Here is a 17,666-nt window from a genome sequence, read left to right as displayed (position 1 = left end):
AAAGTGCTTCACATCAGAAACCAAGACTAAAACAGATCTCATATAACATATCATACAATAAAAACAATGACACATAGAAACAATAAAATCAGAAAAGGTTACATAGAAATAGGAGAGGGACATTGTCACACTACTACTATGAAAAACAGGGAAAGACTATTTATTACACTATCCATTCAATAATTACATTTGAAACAGGCAAACACAATGAAGCCGCAAAAAAACACTGACACTAAAGCTATGGAAATGGAAAAACTACAGCGTGAACTTTAGCCTTTCTAAACAGATAAGTTTTGAGTTTAAACCTAAAAGGCGCTCCATCTGTAGTTGTCCGAATTTCAGGGGGTAACTTGTTCCAGAGTCTTGGGGCAGCAACAGCAAAAGCCTGATCACCCCACTGTTTATACCTAGGCCTTGGGACTTCTAAAACCAGCTGATTTGAGGACCACAAGGACCGGTTGTGCTTACGCAGGGTTAAGATTTCGGACAAATACTCCGGGGCCAGGCCGTTTAAGGCCTTGAAAACAAACAATAAAATCTTGAAATTGATTCTAAAACGCACAGGGAGCCAGTGTAGGGTGTAGAGAACGGGAGTGATGTGTGCACGTCTAGATGTATTTGTTAGAAAGTGAGCAGTAGCATTTTGTACAAGTTGAAGACGTGAGATGGAGGTTTGATTCAGATCAACATAAAGAGCATTACAGTAATCCAACCTTGAACTAATAAAAGCATGAATCGCCTTTTCTATATCATGTCTGTTAAAGAAGGGCTTAACTTTAGCCAGTAGACAAAGCTAGAAAAAAAATTACAAACTTTATAAAAAATACATACTGAATTATATAAATAATAATATAAATAAATGCTAAAGACTGAATTACTGCATTAAACAATGGACTGGGAAAAGACTATGACAGAGATAAAGGCAGTTGCGGAGAGTGAGAGATATTTCCTTCCAGCCTTAATGTCCTTTGCAATCAGTCTGTTCTATATCTATGGTGGCAAGCCTTAAGATTTCAGTTCTGGCTGATTTAGAATTTCTATTTGAGTGGAAACAATGGAATTGTGCTGAGAGTTTGACAGTCTGGAGCATAGAGCTGAGATTTGCACAGGTTACCATGGTTACGCATCTTCAACAGGCAAAGAGGCTTTCAGGAAATGACGTGGTAATTATAGCTCAGTGCGTCCGAAAAGATACATACTGTTTATTCACAGTCACACAAAAGTATGCTGAATAGGCTAGTTGATGATATTAAGTATGTAATGCATAGTATGTGATTTTGGACGCAAGACATGATCTAATATCCATTCTGAGGAATCATTTCTTGTTCTCAAACCTTTTCTTTTAAACCTTTATTTATTTATTTAAATAAAGCATTTAAATATGATGAGAACTACTGAAGCATTGCTGCCATATTTGAGCATAACAATACGTAAGGTTTAATGATGTACAAAAAAATATACAGTAGTATATATAAAAAATAGCTTTTTTCAGAGCTTTCCACCACACTGACTGTCAACAGATACACCTCTTATCCTAATGTGTATTTACGGTAAAACAAAATGTAATATACACCACACTGCCTCTTTGATTGATCTTGAGGGTGAAAATAAAGTGGGCATCTAGTAGCCAGCTCTGCAGCACAACCCAGAGCCTAGATTACAATGGCGTCCGCGAAGGGAATGTGCAGCACTATTTTCCGGAGCTCTGTAGCATGTCGCCTGGACAGATGCCCCAGGCTCAGCAGCAGACACCTGACAGGCCAGGCTGGGCCAGGCCAAAGTCATTCAGTTTCACTTACATTAAAGTGGCTGCTGCTGGTGGTCCACAACTATTATGTTACCATATTTTATTGTTGAGGTCTGTTTGTCCACAAGTGGGGAAGAGCTGTGTTCAACTGATGAACAATTGAAAGCAGCTTAAAGTTAAAATATGAAAAACTAGTTGGTCTAAATCGACATTTAGTGTTTTGTAAGTAACTTCAAGCAAACTTCAAACAAACAGTGCCCTTTCCTTTTGTTGTTGGTTTTTCAGCAATGATTGTGTGACAGACAGCATGCACAGTACCAGGACCCTGAAACTGAATTAACTAAATGAAATTCAGTTATCATTCATTACTCGCCACTATCTTGGCAGTGCCTGGCTACTCCAATACTCCCGTACTTTGGCTAATCCAAAAATGGAGATGGAGTGTGGATGCGGGCTGATTGAAGCCTACAGTCTATACTCGCCTCAGCTGGCCCTGTTTAGCACCACAGCTGGTGTGATCAAATAAAACAAGATTTATTATTATTCATAGCAGTTATTTTCCTACTGTAACATGTCAAAATATCTTCCATGAAAAAAGGGTACTACAGGGCCCTCAAGTTTTGAAGACAGGCAAGAGTGATATTCTACCCCCGCCACCCCGGCGGGTTGGATGGATCGCGGGAATTGGGGTGTTTGCTATTATTAGTGTTTCTGTTTTTGTTCAGACTTGCAGAAGAAAAGATTTGACACATGGCACTGACAATTCAACCATATACAAAGTATTTATTTAATTTCCACATGATGACTAATGATGTGGGGGGTCTGAGGGTCCTCCCCCAGAAAATTTTGAGCACTAAACACTTCATTTCCTGCATTCAGGTGAATTTTTATGCACCTATTTCTACCTTTTTCTGAATCAATTTATGCTGGAAATATCTTTATGTAAAGGGAAACATAGATTACAATCCAAATATAAAAACATAATGGAATATATTGCAATAAGGCTCTCAGGCATTCTGTATTGCTTTCATCTATTTATTCTCCTGTAGATCGACTTTTCTAATTATATCTGAGTCAGCACACACGTCGCCTAGGCATCATTTACTCTTCCCTTCTCTTTTGCATCTTTTGTTGAGAAAGTAACCTCCTTAAATGTGCATATGACAATTATTCACCTCAATGATACATTAATTCATTTTAATTTATTAATAAACCCCTGGACTGTAATATTGTTAAGTTTGAGCAAGATTTCTGCTCATGTTCAAAACTTTGTCACATTTAATATATCTGTGTTCTCTGAGATTTGGAGGAGTCGTGATATTTTGAGAAAAATAAAGTTATAATATTCACTATATTTCAGAAAATAATCTACCTGCACCATAGTCTAGTAGTCATGCTACTGTGCATTACGTGATTGCTCTGCTGATGTGGTAGATCTCAGACCGTCTGACAGACACAGAGCCCCGTTTATTGGTTGTTGCGTTAAATCTTACCCAGATACAATAGTGCTATTTTCTGATTGGCTATTGTGTAGGCCCTTTCTTTTTTTTGATTGGCTGATAAGTGGCAGGCTCAACTAAGAACTCCAGGGGAGACGTGCTTGATTCCTGCCGGTTCCATAGTGAGAGCGCTGCGGCCAGAGACATTTTGGGCACTGCGGCATATTAAATATATTATAAATGTTTTTTAGGCGTGAGAAATAAAGAAGAATAAACCGAAATGAGTGACTGTCACGCTCAATGCGTGACACTTGAGAGCCCAGTATAACGCCGTTATTCCCATCACTGGAGACAGTACACTGCCCTGGGACTGTAAAGAAACAGACTGGGCTGAAGTCCTTCATCCTAACTAATGGAAAAAGGTGGAACGCAGCACGCCTTTCTCATTGCAAGGAGAATCCGCAGGAGTCACCACAACATGGGACAGCAGAAAACACCAGTCCAGAGACTTCATCAACATCTGCATGCTGTAGAGAGAGCCAACCACTAGCCTGGATAAAGGATTTTGTGGTGACATAAGTCTGAGACAAGATGTCATTTAAAGGGTGTAGGCAGATCGCTGCCCTATTTAAAAAAAAAAGTGAAATGTGAAAAATGATATAATGTGAATTTAAGTCCAAGTGACAACGTGAATTTTCAGTTATTAAATTCTTGAAGGTTTTTAGTTGAATGTTTTTTCTGGTTGCACTAACCTGACAATGCTTACTTTAATACCATGTTGAATTTGAGTTTTTACAGAAGTCTTATATTTCATGCATTACCACTAGCTGTTATAGCTTACTCTGAACACTGTTGGTTGATATTTCATCATATAGTTTAGAATGTTTAGCTGTATGTAATGTAAACGCACCTGGAAAGTTTTGATTACAGAAGAACAGTGAAATGTTGAATAAGTTTAGTGAGTTCTGTTCATGATGAGCTGGTAGCATTCCTATGAGTAACGGGGGAGATGTTGTGTTTGCAGACACTGGCATTTATGCATATGCTCCACCACCAGTAGGTGGCACTATGAGTGGTGTAATGAAGGGAATATACAGAGTGGTAAGGGTAGAAGAAGGGAGTTGAAGAAGTGCTACGAGTGTAAAAGTAATGCTGAAATGAAGTCTGAAAAGAAATATCCATCTCCGTTTTGTCCAAGAACACAACAAGTGGCTAGCATCGACCTCTCACAGAAAGGGACCTGGAGGCAGGGGCGCAGTATAGGGGGGAAAAGTTAGGACAATTCCAAGGGCTGACAGGGGCCCCAACAAATAGGTAAAAACTAATAGAAAATTATTAAACCATCATCATTCAATATATATATTTCAAATATAATAATAAAATTAATGATCTCTTTGTTTTTACTTGTTTTTGACAGTAAAATTTAAATATTCCCATTGACCAAAAAGTAAACATCCATATTGACCGACCACCCCCCTGTATCTGCATGAAATGGTTTGGTCCTGCCTTAGCGCACTCAGTAGGCTCGTTCGAGATGAGCCAGATCTGCGCAGAATCGATCACTGGCAATCGCCACCCAATGCATGCCGGTTAGATTTTTTATACATTGTCTTGTTTCTTTAGAAATAAACAATGGACAAATAGAGTCTTTAAACGCTTCAGATGTAAAGTTATTCGCTGTCAAAGTGGCGCCAAAATGAATGGCAGTCAATGGGATGCTAACGGGAGGTGATGGCTTGTTAGCATCAAAATAGCGCCATAGGAGCTACGCGTTCCGAGGAGAAGCTTACATAGACTGTATATAATATGGACCAACAGATCCCGTTGCTCTGGACGGAGACCAGTGAAGGATATTAGAAGCACTTTTCCGTTGAGCGCTGAGCGTTACTGAGCAGCCTCCAACTGAGAGAGACGACGTAAATATGACGTGAGCAACCTGTCTAAAAGTTGTAAGTCTTCTGGTAGCTGTGCCAAGAGAAATCTCAATCATTCCCAATCTTGCAGAGACAGAGAGCGTAGGTATATGTAAGGAGATAACATGGACAGAGGCTAATTACTGCTAACTAAAATGCTAGTTAACATTAGTAATTAAACTTAAACAGCTAACTATGAGAGGCCGTATAGGAAGTAATTCATACTTCTGTTTTACACACACTATCATAATCTTGCATATACAGCACTATACTCATACACACACACACTATTATAATCCTTTTACATGTATGTATGAGAGGGTATAGTTGTGTATGTGAGAGAGTATAGTAGTGTGTGTGTGAGTATAGTAGTGTATGTGAGAGAGTTAGAGTTAGAGTGTTGTTAGCTGTCTTTGGACAGACGTTTATATTTTAGTTGGATATGAAAATCGGGTTGACGTCAAAACCCAACGTTGGATTGACATCAACCTCCAACGTTAGATGGACGTTGGATTGTTGTTGGAAATGAAAATCGTGTTAACATCAAAACCCAACGTTAGATTGACATCAACCTCCAACGTTAGATGGACGTTGGATTTTATTTGGAAATGAAAATCGTGTTAACGTCAAAACCCAACGTTACATTGACATCAACCTCCAACGTTAGATGGACGTTAGATTTTAGTCGGAAATGAAAATTGTGTCGAGGTCAAAACCCAACGTTGGATTGACATCATCCTCCAACGTTGGACAGATGTTAGATTTTAGTTGGGACTAATAATCGCGTTGACGTCAAACCAAACGTTGGATTGACATCAACCTCAAACAGAACAGACATTGGATTGTTGTTGGAAATGAAAATCGTGTTAACGTCAAATTCCAACAACAAAAAAAAAATTAAGAGTTAGTTTGGATGAAACATGCTGTGTTGAAACAGGGAGAGATTAAATCATGTAGGACAGGGGGTAACTTTCTCCAGGAGAGGGATGGGGAAACACTGTCGTAGTAACGCTCCATAAACTTCAATTCAACTAAGATAGATTCATACAGCAATCGAAGTCTTTGCACACTGTTCAAGTGTGAAAAAGCTACACCGAACGGTCTAAACGATATAGAACTGTATTTTATTTTGGACATATAACTAACCTGAGCGTCATAGTCAACATATTAAGACAAATGCAAATCTATGCCCTTGCTAAATGCTTTACAAAAAAAGTTTAATGAAGCTGAACACACAGTAGCTTCATACAGTCTATGATTATGTTATCCAAAGAAAAAAAAAAGCTAATCCTACCAGGGTTTCCCGCAGCACTTTGCAGCTTGGGTGGCCGCCTAAAAAAAGAAAGTCCGCTGCACAAAAGGCCGTCAAGTGCATCTTGGACAATAGCGCGGACCCGCTTCACACCGCGAGCGGGCACGCGCGCCACACGGCCGAAATGAGAGAAAGAAAAAAAGACGTGGTCCGTCGCTGTCTGGAGGATAACTAGCCAGTTGATACTGCGCGTGTGTGTCCGTGAGAACAATCGCCATTTCACCGTTGCGTGTGCGTCGGAGTTTGTCAACAAATGTGCGGCAGCTGGGGCATGCCCAGGCAGAGACGGGGTGAGTGGACTTACTGGAGTGTTGGCATACGATGGGCAGAGAACATTTATATATGTTTCTCTGTCCTGTTCTTCACATCAGTGAGGCTTTCTTCTCTTGTTTCCACGAAGTGAATACATGGTGAAGTGACTGGAACTATCCATCACCTCTCGCGCGTGGATTCTCAACATCCCGGCTGCTGCAGAAACTATAGAAAACGCCTGTGCCATCTTTGTTTCTGCCAGCTGATGGTCCTTATCGGCAGAAACTACAGAAAACGCCTGTGCCATCTTTGTTTCTGCCAGCTGCTCCCTCACTTTTTCCAACTATAGAAGGGTAAAGATAGATAAAGTTAAAGTCAAAATACAACCTTCAATCTTCACTGATCACAAAATTATATATTTAACATTGCATACAAAGAACCAGTTAATTAGATGTAATCCAAATATCTGGAAATTGAACAATACACTTTTATGTGATAACATATTTAAAGAAAAAGCAAAGGAAATTATTAATGGAAATTGGAGGAAAGCTCAAGAAGAAAAAATGTATGGTCAACAGTGATGCTCTAATCTAATCTGACCACTTTTTTCAGTAACCTATTACTAGTAATCTAACACGTTACTATTTCCAAACCAGTAATCAGATTAAAGTTACTTATCCAAGTCACTGTGCGTTACTATTTTTGTAATTTTCCTTAGTAAAAATATATATTTTTGCTTTCTTCTTGCGTCTCTGGGAGTGAAGTCACGTATGCGACAAGTCACGTTTTCAGCATGAGGACAGTGCACTTGTACCACGCAGCGACACAAACGTAAACAGCAATGGAGGGAGGAGAGAGATGCACGTTTTCTAGCTGGAAATACAGTCACTATTTTGAGTTTGTGTCAGCTAAAGACGGCAATATTAAGGTTCGTTGTACATTCTGTGCTGGTGGCGACAAAGTGCTGTCTAGCTACAAAAACACTACGTCAAATTTGAAGAAACATTTGAGTCGCAGCACTGCAGTCAAACTTACAGAGCAAGTCCCACCAGGTGGTGCGAAGCAGAGAGCAGGAGGTCCCCCACCACCCAAACAACAAAAGCTGGACTTCGGCAAGTACATCTCGCTGCAGGCTGCGGGAAGGCGGGGCTTGACATCAAGCCCCACCCACATCCAAGTCAGTCATTTTGACCCCGCCCACATCAAAGTCAGTCATTTTAGCCCCACCCACATCCAAGTCAGCCATTTTTTTTTTGCTTACTCGGAAGCTAGCCTGGAAGCTAGCCTGGTAGCAAAGCTGATATTAGCCTCGTTTTCACATTAGATGATATAAAACTGATGATGTAGGCTAAACACAAACAACATTTCATGCAACAGTAAAGTTTACTGAAGTTTACTGTAATTGGGCCCGTGTACTTTTTCGTTCATTTGATTTCCGATTTTGAAACAATAACAATTCAGTCTCCATTACAACCAAATGTACAATGGGGCGATTTTGCTTTATTAACAGGTGAAACAAATACAGGTGAAACAAGTCATGCAGACAATAAGCAACGACCAAAAACGCGTGTCTTTTACTGGGACCATTTACTCTTCAATATGTTGCAGTTTTACAAACAGTGAACAACTGGAGCCTGACGGACATGTTGCATCTCACTAAGCTAGTAAGAGTAGGCTACACAACAGACAACTTCCGTGTAGCCTACTTAAAAATAAAAGCACTTCCCGTGATGGTTCGCAGTAAAACGAATTACTGTAAAATAAGGTTGTGTAGGCTACCTTTTCACAAATCAGTTGTAAATCAAGTACTGTAAATAGTGAGTTTTTATTGAACATTTCCTGGATAAAGAGGAGACTATTGATCCATTGGTGAACTTCACAAGCTAGCTGCCAAATCAAACTTCCCCTTTTATTTTAGTGAAAAGTAAAGAAAAGTAGTGTAACGCATTACAATTCAGAGATAGTATTGTAATATAACTAATAACCCTTATTCAGAGGCAGAGAGTGCAGATGCAGAAGATCTGGAAACGCTGACCAACCAGAGCATGTGAGGTCAATGATATTTAAAATGCGATGCCTCCTCTGGTCATCAGGACCTCAGATTGAAGTCTTGACAGACCTTCGCCTTCCAGGATTTTGTTGACTATCTGGAAAACAGTCAAACAATCATATCATGCGATGAGTGCAGGGTTCGTATATCAAGTTTCCTCCATTTCCCATCTCCCAATCAAGTGCCGTCCACTGGGTATTGCATAACGTGGGTATGCAAGACTTCTTTCTTCAAGACCCCTTTTCACTCTATACAAATCTCCCATTTTACCACATAAGATGTTACACTGATGCTTAATGCCACTGTGGTGCCTTAAATAGTAATGCTGTGATACTGTATGAAGAGGAATCCGCCGACACTGTTCTTGATTATACCACACCACCTGTCAAGCACAGTGGAGGCAGCATGAGGGTCTTGGGGACCATAACATTACCTTGAAAAAGTGACCATCTTACCTCTGGATACATGACATCCATCACAAAGTCAGCGCTCATATATGCTCCCATTTCCCTGCTGGATGAGCCCAAGCCAGTCACCTCCTCTGTTATTTTCCAGATCTCAATGGTCTATGGAGACAAAGCAATACAAGGATACAAGGACTTTTATTTGTCACATACATAGACATACTAATGTAAAGCTTGAGGAAAGAAACTCCTCCTCAGTCTCTCTGTTCTGGTCTTGTAGCAGCAGAGACGTCTGTCTGACCTCAGTAGTTTGAAAAGTCCATGGTCAGGATGTGAAAAGTCCATTAAAATACTTTGGGCCCTTTAACATACTCTTTTCTTATAGGTATCCTGCAGGTTAGGGAGAGGTACTCTGACCACTCTCTGTAAGGCACTGCAGTCATGGGTACACACATACACATCACTGACATTTTTGCTTACCCGCTTCTCACTAAAAAGCAGCATCTTCTGCTTCAGGTGCTGTTTGAGAGAAAGGGATACAGGATGATTCCATAGGAACATCCTGTTGGACCTTCTGCTCCCACAGATGAGCTCATCATATAAGCTCTGAAACGAAAGTGTGAACACATAAGAACACTTCTCATTTTGTTACGGCTAATATATGTCTTAATAATTACCTTTATTTGGACCTTTGAGAAAATTGATAAAATCCCTTCTCTCTCAACAGTATCAATTATTCTGTAGACAAGAGGGAAATATATTTTTTTGTAAAGTGGACCGCCAACAACAACAACTGCAAAAAAAAAAAAATGTTTTCTATACTGACTCTCAAAACTAATTCTCCAATCATTTAAGAGTCAGAATCTCAACACAACAGTAAGTAGGACAACTTGGCTGACAATTCATGATGAGAAACATTTGTTGAATGTTATCCTTTACTTAAGAAGTTCACATTTTGTACTATTTAAAAAAAAAAAAAAAATACAAAACGATATAAGCATATATTTCAGTAATAAGTGGAGTAGCACCTTCGGACATCAGCGCTACATGAACAGCCGCACGACCAACTCTGATGGTGCACTGGACCCACACAGTCTTTGTGTAGCCATTCATTGCAGGTTTCACACTGCAGCCATTCCATTGGCTCAACATCTGGGTATAAGACTCTACAAACACAACAGATGTTAGAGTTGAAAAAAAAAAAAAATATTCAGTTTGCTTTTTAACCCACCTCTGTCCAGAGTTTGCTGATGACTGGAAAACACAGAAGCCCTTTTGTTCAGCAAGACACTGTGTTGACTGTGAGATTGTAGCAGGTGCAGAGGGTGGACACTGTGAGATAGAGGCAGGAGCAAAAGCGGGACAGTGAGACGGAGACTGTGAGATGGTGGTAGGTGCAAAAGGGGGACAATTTAAAAGAGTTTCGACAAGACTATGTGTATCAAGGTTCTTCCTCACAACTAACCTCAGGGTCCTGCTCGCGCCTTCTCTTCAGCCTCAACACTGGGGAATAATTTCCACTCAACAGCTCCTGGCACTCCGCTGTCCAATGTGCAAAGACTTGACCATGGCTTCAAATGAAAATGTACAATTAAAACAAAGACCTACATTGTACAAAGTTACAACTACCTACAGAATCAGGGGCAATTATCATATTTGATCTGCACTGTGTCCTGATAGGGTAAGAGGCAAGCAACAGTGAAACTGATTGAACTCATTTAGACAAATATAGAGAAAAAAACCTACCAACGGTCATGGAGCCATGTCATCTACAACAATTAGTTATACCTGTCAAGGGAGTAATTCTCCAGCAGTAGCAGACACCACCATCTCTGCAGGGCTGGCATGTCTTGCTGAAATTAAAAAAAATGTTTGCTTCAGTACACAACGCAAAATGACAGAACCAGGCCATAACAATTTCATAGTAGAAATAATTACAACAGAGTAGTCAAATTCAGCATCTAAGGCGATGTACAAGGCGGCCTGTACCCAAAAATATTCCAAGGTTTACAGCTTCAAGGTTTGATATAGGCATGTGTGCAGCATACTGTATCAGTATGACAGAGGTATCCATGGTGTATGAAATAAAACTTGATGCAGCAAATGTAAATTTAACATAATCAACATGCTTTGACTAGCATCACAGAGTAGGACCCACCATTAAGATGAAGATGCCACAGTCAATGCCGAATTGCTGGCTAGGAAGCCCTGAATCAAGACAGGCAAGCATTAATGAATTGAACACACTCACACGTTAAGTGTGATGCAAATAACTATAGAAATACCTGCAACTCTTTGCCGGTTATTTCCTCCCAAGTACCTGCATAAATGTTTTGAGCAATATTCCTGCAAATTTCCGAGGGAGACAATTACATTTGTGATAATGATGAAAACCAAAAAAATAACAAATAGACAATTGCTTAAATTGAAATGAAAAGGGTCGGAGGAACGCGACCACATAATAAAAAGGTTAAAAAGGTCAAAGGAACGTGACCAAATAATAAAAAGGTTAAAAAGGTCAAAGGAACGTGACCAAATAATAAAAATGTTTGTGAGGAATAGTCCATGTACTCACTGGGCACCAATCCACGGGAAATCACTTCCATTGCCACCTTCTCCCAGAACTCTTCTGCATCCACCTTGCCATCAAAATCTGCTGGTGGTTCCTCAATACTGCTCACTTTCAAGAAAAGTACAGTCATGCCATACTCTGTGCAAGTCGAATACACACACACACACACACACACACACACACACACACACACTTACCAGGCATACTAAATACTCCTTTTTTGTGCAGGTCCATAACCACAGTCACAGGATGATAGCCGCATGAAACACATGCAAATGTGTAGCTGTGGTCACAAAGAGCTTCAAAGGTCAGGTAAGCCTGTAGAATCCTTTGCGCTGACGGGTAAAGTTTACCAGATGTTTTTTCAAGCGCCTCGATAACACTACCAACAGCCTGGTGAGTCTGCAAAATCAACATTGACATTATACGTTTGAAATTAAAATGATCGGTCAGTGGAGTGAGTGAATCAAAGATTTAGGGAATAAATGATTGTCCTACCTGAAGAGTGTTTCGCAGGAAGAGACAAAGGTGAAGAGACAATAGTGTGAGATCATCGAAGTTGTGGATACCATCAGACCACTCCTGGTATCTGTACACCAGGCCACACCTACTGCACCACTTGCTGTACACTGAAATTCCTGTTCAGGATTGATTTAATTGAAGAGGTGGATAAAACATGAACCTATGCAGCTTTAAGAGTAAAACTAAGATGAAGAATAAGAGCCACAATAACAGTTGCACTGATATTATACCAAGGGGGTGATTGTCATGATTTGACGCAGAGTGGCATTTAATCCCTTTATCTCAATATCCATTGGCTCTTCTAAAACCAGCATAATAATATACACCCTCAAACAACAGGTGCACAATAAAAGAAGGACCTACCCTCTATGACATCTGTCATGGAAACAATTTTCGCCTTGGACGTTATTAGTGCTGGTTCACTCAGCATTGTATAGTCCGGACATGCTCTGCAAAATGTTTCAGGTGGAATTAAGGCAGATGGGAATGAGCTGGTGTGGACTGCATCATGAGGAAGAACTGCTGGGAGTTTCTTATTGTGGTAGATGTCCTTAACCATATTCACAAGTATTTTGCCTGTAGGTGGATAATGCACTCCTTCCTCCTCCTCCTCCGCTGCACCTTCTATGTTTTCACTGAACAGCATGGTTCCTTTGTCTGCCTCAAGACATCTAGTTTTCCTAAAAAGTCCCTGATCTGTCTGAAATAAATGCCACTTGGCAACATACTTATGGATGCAGGACTGACGGGGCTTCGCGCATGGACAGTGCCAAGTTATTTTCTTAGTATCAAAGCTGACCATGACCCGACCAAGCCTGCTGTAGTATGCCACTGTTGGCTCAAAAACAGACAAATATTTCTTAGAAGGAGGACCGGAGACGCTAACTACACAGGAGAGTGGAGTCCCAGCCTCCACGGCAGCCCTCTGCTGTGCCAGACACCTGTCTTTCTTGTCCTGCCCAAACCACTTCTCTTCCACCATCTGCTGCAGAACTTCCTCTGATAGAGCAGAATGAATTTGCGCTGCCGGAGGGCAGTATGAGAGGGATTGAATGTGAGGACATTCAAATGTTCTCAAATTGGAGCGCTCTGCACAGTCCATATTTATCTTGCAGATGTCCATCTCACACTGGGTTTTCTGGTTTTGCCCCCAAGTCCTCTTGATGACATGTACTGGTGTGCTGGGGGTGGCAAATGATTTTACAACTGCAAATACACCATTATCAAAGTCGATGCATTGGCAGTTCAGGTGGTGTTGGGCGGTGATGTCCGGTTTTATTGGTGTGTGGCGTCTCTGGAGATGTACTCGCAAATTTCTTCTGTTTAAAATTTGAGCACAGTGTGGACACACCACTGATTCTCTATTCTTGCAAATGAGTGGTGGAGGCGGTGGCACTACGGAGGCATCAGCAGAGGCAGGACACTGCTTGGTGGTGGCTGGTGCTGGTGGTGGACACTGTGTGGTGGTGGCTGGTGCTGGCGGTGGACACTGTGTGGTGGTGGCTGGTGCTGGCGGTGGACACTGTGTGGTGGTGGCTGGTGCTGACGGTGGACACTGTGTGGTGGTGGCTGGTGCAAAGTCTGGTGATTGGTGACTGCTGATATGTAGTTTAAACTGGTCCTTTCTTATGATGGTAACATTGCACTCAATGCAGTGAAAATGTGCAGACGTCCTACAAGCCCGGCTACATTTACAGATGAAAAGCCCTGTAAAACATTAATATCTTTATTAAATCTGATAATCGTTGAATGTCATGGATTTACCACCTAGGCCTATATGTAAGGGATAATGGCCGCCAAAGTGTGCATAATTAAATGAAATAAATTAAAGCGTTCATTATCCTTATATATATATATATATATATATATATATATATCCATCCGGCACTGGTGCTCAACATCAAGCATACACATATTGTCCATCCCAACAAACCCTACCTTTGTGTTGCACTGCAAGCTACATGTGGTTATCAAGGTGAAGTCTCATCTTGTACAACATATTGGTGAAGTAATTACAACATGGACATTTATAGGATCCACCCTCAAGATATTTTCCTGGGTCTGGGAGGCCCTCAAAATGTGTAGGGTGCTGGGGAAATAAAGATGAGTTTACCGTTTGTTGCATTTTGGTGATCAGTAGTGAGTGATTAGCCTTACTAACTCTCTTGACTGCAAGTTGTTTTGGTTGAGTGAAAAATGTAATGTAAAGTACTTCACAATGTCAAAATGTGACGGAGACAATGTCCGGAGACAATCTACAGTCTATGTGTCTATGTGACAGTCTATGTGAATGCTAAGGTACTGTGAATTACACAGTCTCCTTTAACTATAGGGTTCTTTTTGATCAAAGATCTTCTCCTCAGTTGTATTAGTGTTAAGTGACATGATTGCTCTCACACCATTCCTGGAAGGACAGTTTCCTGCTTTTAGCAAACTCAGAAGGATTGTATAATCGGATTATTTTATAATGTAATTATTTTGCTGTCTACTCCTGCTGTTCCCTTCACGCTGTATACACGTTATCATGTCATGTGCTGTGCTGTGCACCTAGCTAGCAGCCAAAATGTCCCTGAAGCTAAGTCTATGTCCTAGCTATGAACTTGGCGCCACAAAAGATGTCATGATGTGCATTAACTTAACATCTACTTGACAACTTAAATCAAGAAGGCTTTCAGAGGAACGCTTTCTTTAAAACAATGATAAACTTATGGAAGCTTAACAAAGTGTACAGTGTAGTGCTAAGCTAATTGTATAACACGTGCCTCAGTATAAGTAGTTAGATCCATCAAAAACCCATTTCCCAAACACATTTTTTTTTGCAATTAAAATTAAGCTTTTATATTATTTCATGTTTGTTACTTGCCAACATAGTTGCCTCTTCTACTGTACTGTACTGTACTGTACTGTACTCTTCTCTTCTCTTCTCTTCTCTTCTCTTCTCTTCTCTTCTAAGGCGTTATCCTAGCGAAACTTTTCCGCCCCAAGTGCCCGGATATAAAGCTGCGTGACGTAAACAAAACAAAATGACTGACTTGGATGTGGACGGTGCTTGATGTCAAGCCCCGCCTTCCCGCAGGCTGCAGCGAGATGCTCCTCGACTTCGGTGCAAAACCAGTAAGTGGGGGAGAGTTGAAGAAGATGATCGGGCAGTATGTTGTAGCGGAAATGCTGCCCTTAACACGGTTGAATCGCTCTCGTTCGTGCCATAATAAACAAGATCCCTACTTCTGGCAATGCCGAGCTGCCTCACAGTAAACCGGTTGTCATTTTTATGTTGAGGCTGTGGGGGTGTTGTCGGCAGTTGTTGAATGTAACTAATAAAGTAACTTGTAATCTAACTTCGTTACTTTTAAAATCAAGTAATCTGTAAAGTAACTCAGTTACTTTTAAAACTAAGTAATCTGTAAAGTAACTAAGTTACTTTTTCAAAGTAACTGTGGCAACACTGCTCACATGTGACTGAGTTGGTATTACCTTTATGTTAAATTAAACAGCTGTCCTAAAATTTTTCCAAAAAGTTCAACATTTTGGGAACTATGTTAATTCACTTTCTTGTAGAGAGTTAGATGAGAATATTTATACAACTCTTGTGTCTGTCTGCTAAATATGAATATAACTACATTCTGATTAACCTAGCTTAGCATGAAGACTATAACAGGCTTAGCATGAAGACTATAACAGGCTTAGCATGAAGACTATAGCAGGGGAAACAGCTAACCTGGCTCTGTCCCAAGAACCTCTGGAGCTCACATACTAACACGTTAGGTTTAATCCGTACACAAAAAGAAATGTAAAAACAACAATGTGTGGTTTTACATGAGTGAGTTACATAGTATAACTATTTCTTCATGAAGAACAGTTTTTAATCCTCCCAGCATTTCTGTGCACAGGCTCTGCTGGTTGCCTGGCAACCTCACAACAGTTCAAGACTTACTTCTACAAGTAAAGAAATAGTCACAGCATGTAGGCCTATCTCCCTGTAAAACTGCAAGTTATCCTTTATACATTATTGCATGTTTAGGGATTACACCAACATGATACACATGTTAAATGCTTAAGCTTTAAACACAAACATGTCCTAGTTTTAGCCTTGCTTCCTAGATGTCTCTTCTTCCAATCACCAAAATATGTTTGCTGTGTAATTACCAAATATCAAATTTTTTTTAATTTATTTATTTGGAATTTTGTCTTTCTGCTGATAAAGTTCTTGTTAGATAGGCTGCTTTAACAATACCATTGACTGCATTGTCTACAGTTATTTTGTTACATACTCTATTGACAAAAGCAGTGATTTTACCTCACAGAACACAGGAGTTGCAGGTCTACCGCTGTCTCGTTCGGTTAGATTGTTTTTTGTAGTTTTATAAGTTCCTCACCCATTAGAACAGTAGACCAGCAGTAGACCAGCAACTCTTGTGTTCTGCGAGTTAAAATCACAGTTTTTGTCAATGGAGTCTGGTGGCTTTGACGAGAGCATACATAGAACCCTGGCGTAAACTTAGGCCGTCTGTCTGCAGGGTAAAGCGGTGAAAATATTCTAATTATAGCGTACACTTAAACAGATATTGATTTTTGAGGTGTTTAATAGCTCAGCTCCAACATCACTGATGCAAGTGGTTTTTAACTGAAAATCTCTGCTTTATCCAAGAGGGGGCAGCAGATGCTTGTAGAAGAGATCAAACAAACGTTGTGGTGCTAGTATTAGTAATGTTGAAAATATCCTTAAATTATACTATATAGTCACCAAAGCATACCACCGTTATCTGGCATTTAAGTGAACACAGTAATTAGCTGATTTTCAACTAAGTGGAATAAAGATGAAACTGTCATACTGACATATAAGGCTGTCCCGACTAAAATTATTATTAATATCAATTTTGCAACAACAAAAAAATACATTCCCTAGTCACATGTTCTCACTTGTGAGGATTTGTTTTTTTATTTTGGCTCTGGGAGATTTTGATAGATGAGTTTCTCTAAGAGTAGTTCAAATATACTGTATATTTACATTAGGCCTACCTATAAAAGCAAAAGCTAGTGATCATTTTGGTAAATTAGTGGACTTTATGTTGTCTGGTTGAAATGTGCCATCTATGCTGCAGGCCATGCCATAAACCTACATGTGACTGTCATGTAAATATATGTTATTTATTATCATTTCACTCATGTTACATTACCTCCACTTCAGCCTGAGCAGACTCTGCGTGGCTTATGCTGGGGCTTGTTGCATACATGTTTCATTCCTATTTTTGTTAGCTGTTATTTTCATTGTTTTATATATTTCTATTCACTTTGCCTTGCCTTTGTGCCTCAATGATCATTTACAGTAAGTCTTCCTTGTGCTGATGGACAGTTAGAAGAGATCATGTTGGAGTAGAGGAAGCAGAGAGAGAGAGAGCATACATACATACACACACACACAAAAATTCACAAATGTTTTAGGGTATGTAAAGGC

At 40.1% G+C, this 17,666-nt stretch overlaps 1 protein-coding gene and 1 long non-coding RNA gene across 2 annotated transcripts; both read right to left on the bottom strand.

Moving 5' to 3' along the window:
- Positions 1-9,106: 9,106 nt before the first annotated feature.
- LOC116041924 lies at positions 9,107-10,052 on the bottom strand. The gene is made up of 3 exons (XR_004103059.2): positions 9,807-10,052; positions 9,598-9,723; positions 9,107-9,279 (listed from the first exon to the last, which is right to left on the bottom strand). It is a non-coding gene; the product is annotated as an uncharacterized LOC116041924 (long non-coding RNA).
- Positions 10,053-11,257: 1,205 nt separating this feature from the next.
- On the bottom strand, positions 11,258-17,445 carry LOC118495766. Its single transcript, XM_036004783.1, has 6 exons — positions 17,384-17,445; positions 12,575-13,836; positions 12,188-12,327; positions 11,887-12,091; positions 11,693-11,797; positions 11,258-11,325 (listed from the first exon to the last, which is right to left on the bottom strand). Exons 1-6 carry the CDS (start codon positions 17,443-17,445, stop codon positions 11,258-11,260), a joined length of 1,842 nt encoding a protein of 613 aa, XP_035860676.1.
- Between the last annotated feature and the right edge of the window lie 221 nt (positions 17,446-17,666).

Source organism: Sander lucioperca, chromosome 9 (assembly GCF_008315115.2).
Source record: "Sander lucioperca isolate FBNREF2018 chromosome 9, SLUC_FBN_1.2, whole genome shotgun sequence".
In the NCBI taxonomy this organism is placed as follows: domain Eukaryota; kingdom Metazoa; phylum Chordata; class Actinopteri; order Perciformes; family Percidae; genus Sander; species Sander lucioperca.
This window is presented reverse-complemented; position numbering and strand designations above follow the sequence as displayed.

Coding starts and splice junctions, on each gene's coding strand:
- LOC118495766 (XM_036004783.1), bottom strand. CDS start 17,445: ATGTATGCAACAAGCCCCAGCATAAGCCACGCAGAGTCTGCTCAGGCT. Junction 12,092..12,187: donor TCCTGCGAAACACTCTTCAG/GTAGGACAATCA, acceptor TTGATTTTGCAG/ACTCACCAGGCTGTTGGTAG. Junction 11,798..11,886: donor AGGAGTATTTAGTATGCCTG/GTAAGTGTGTGT, acceptor TTTTCTTGAAAG/TGAGCAGTATTGAGGAACCA.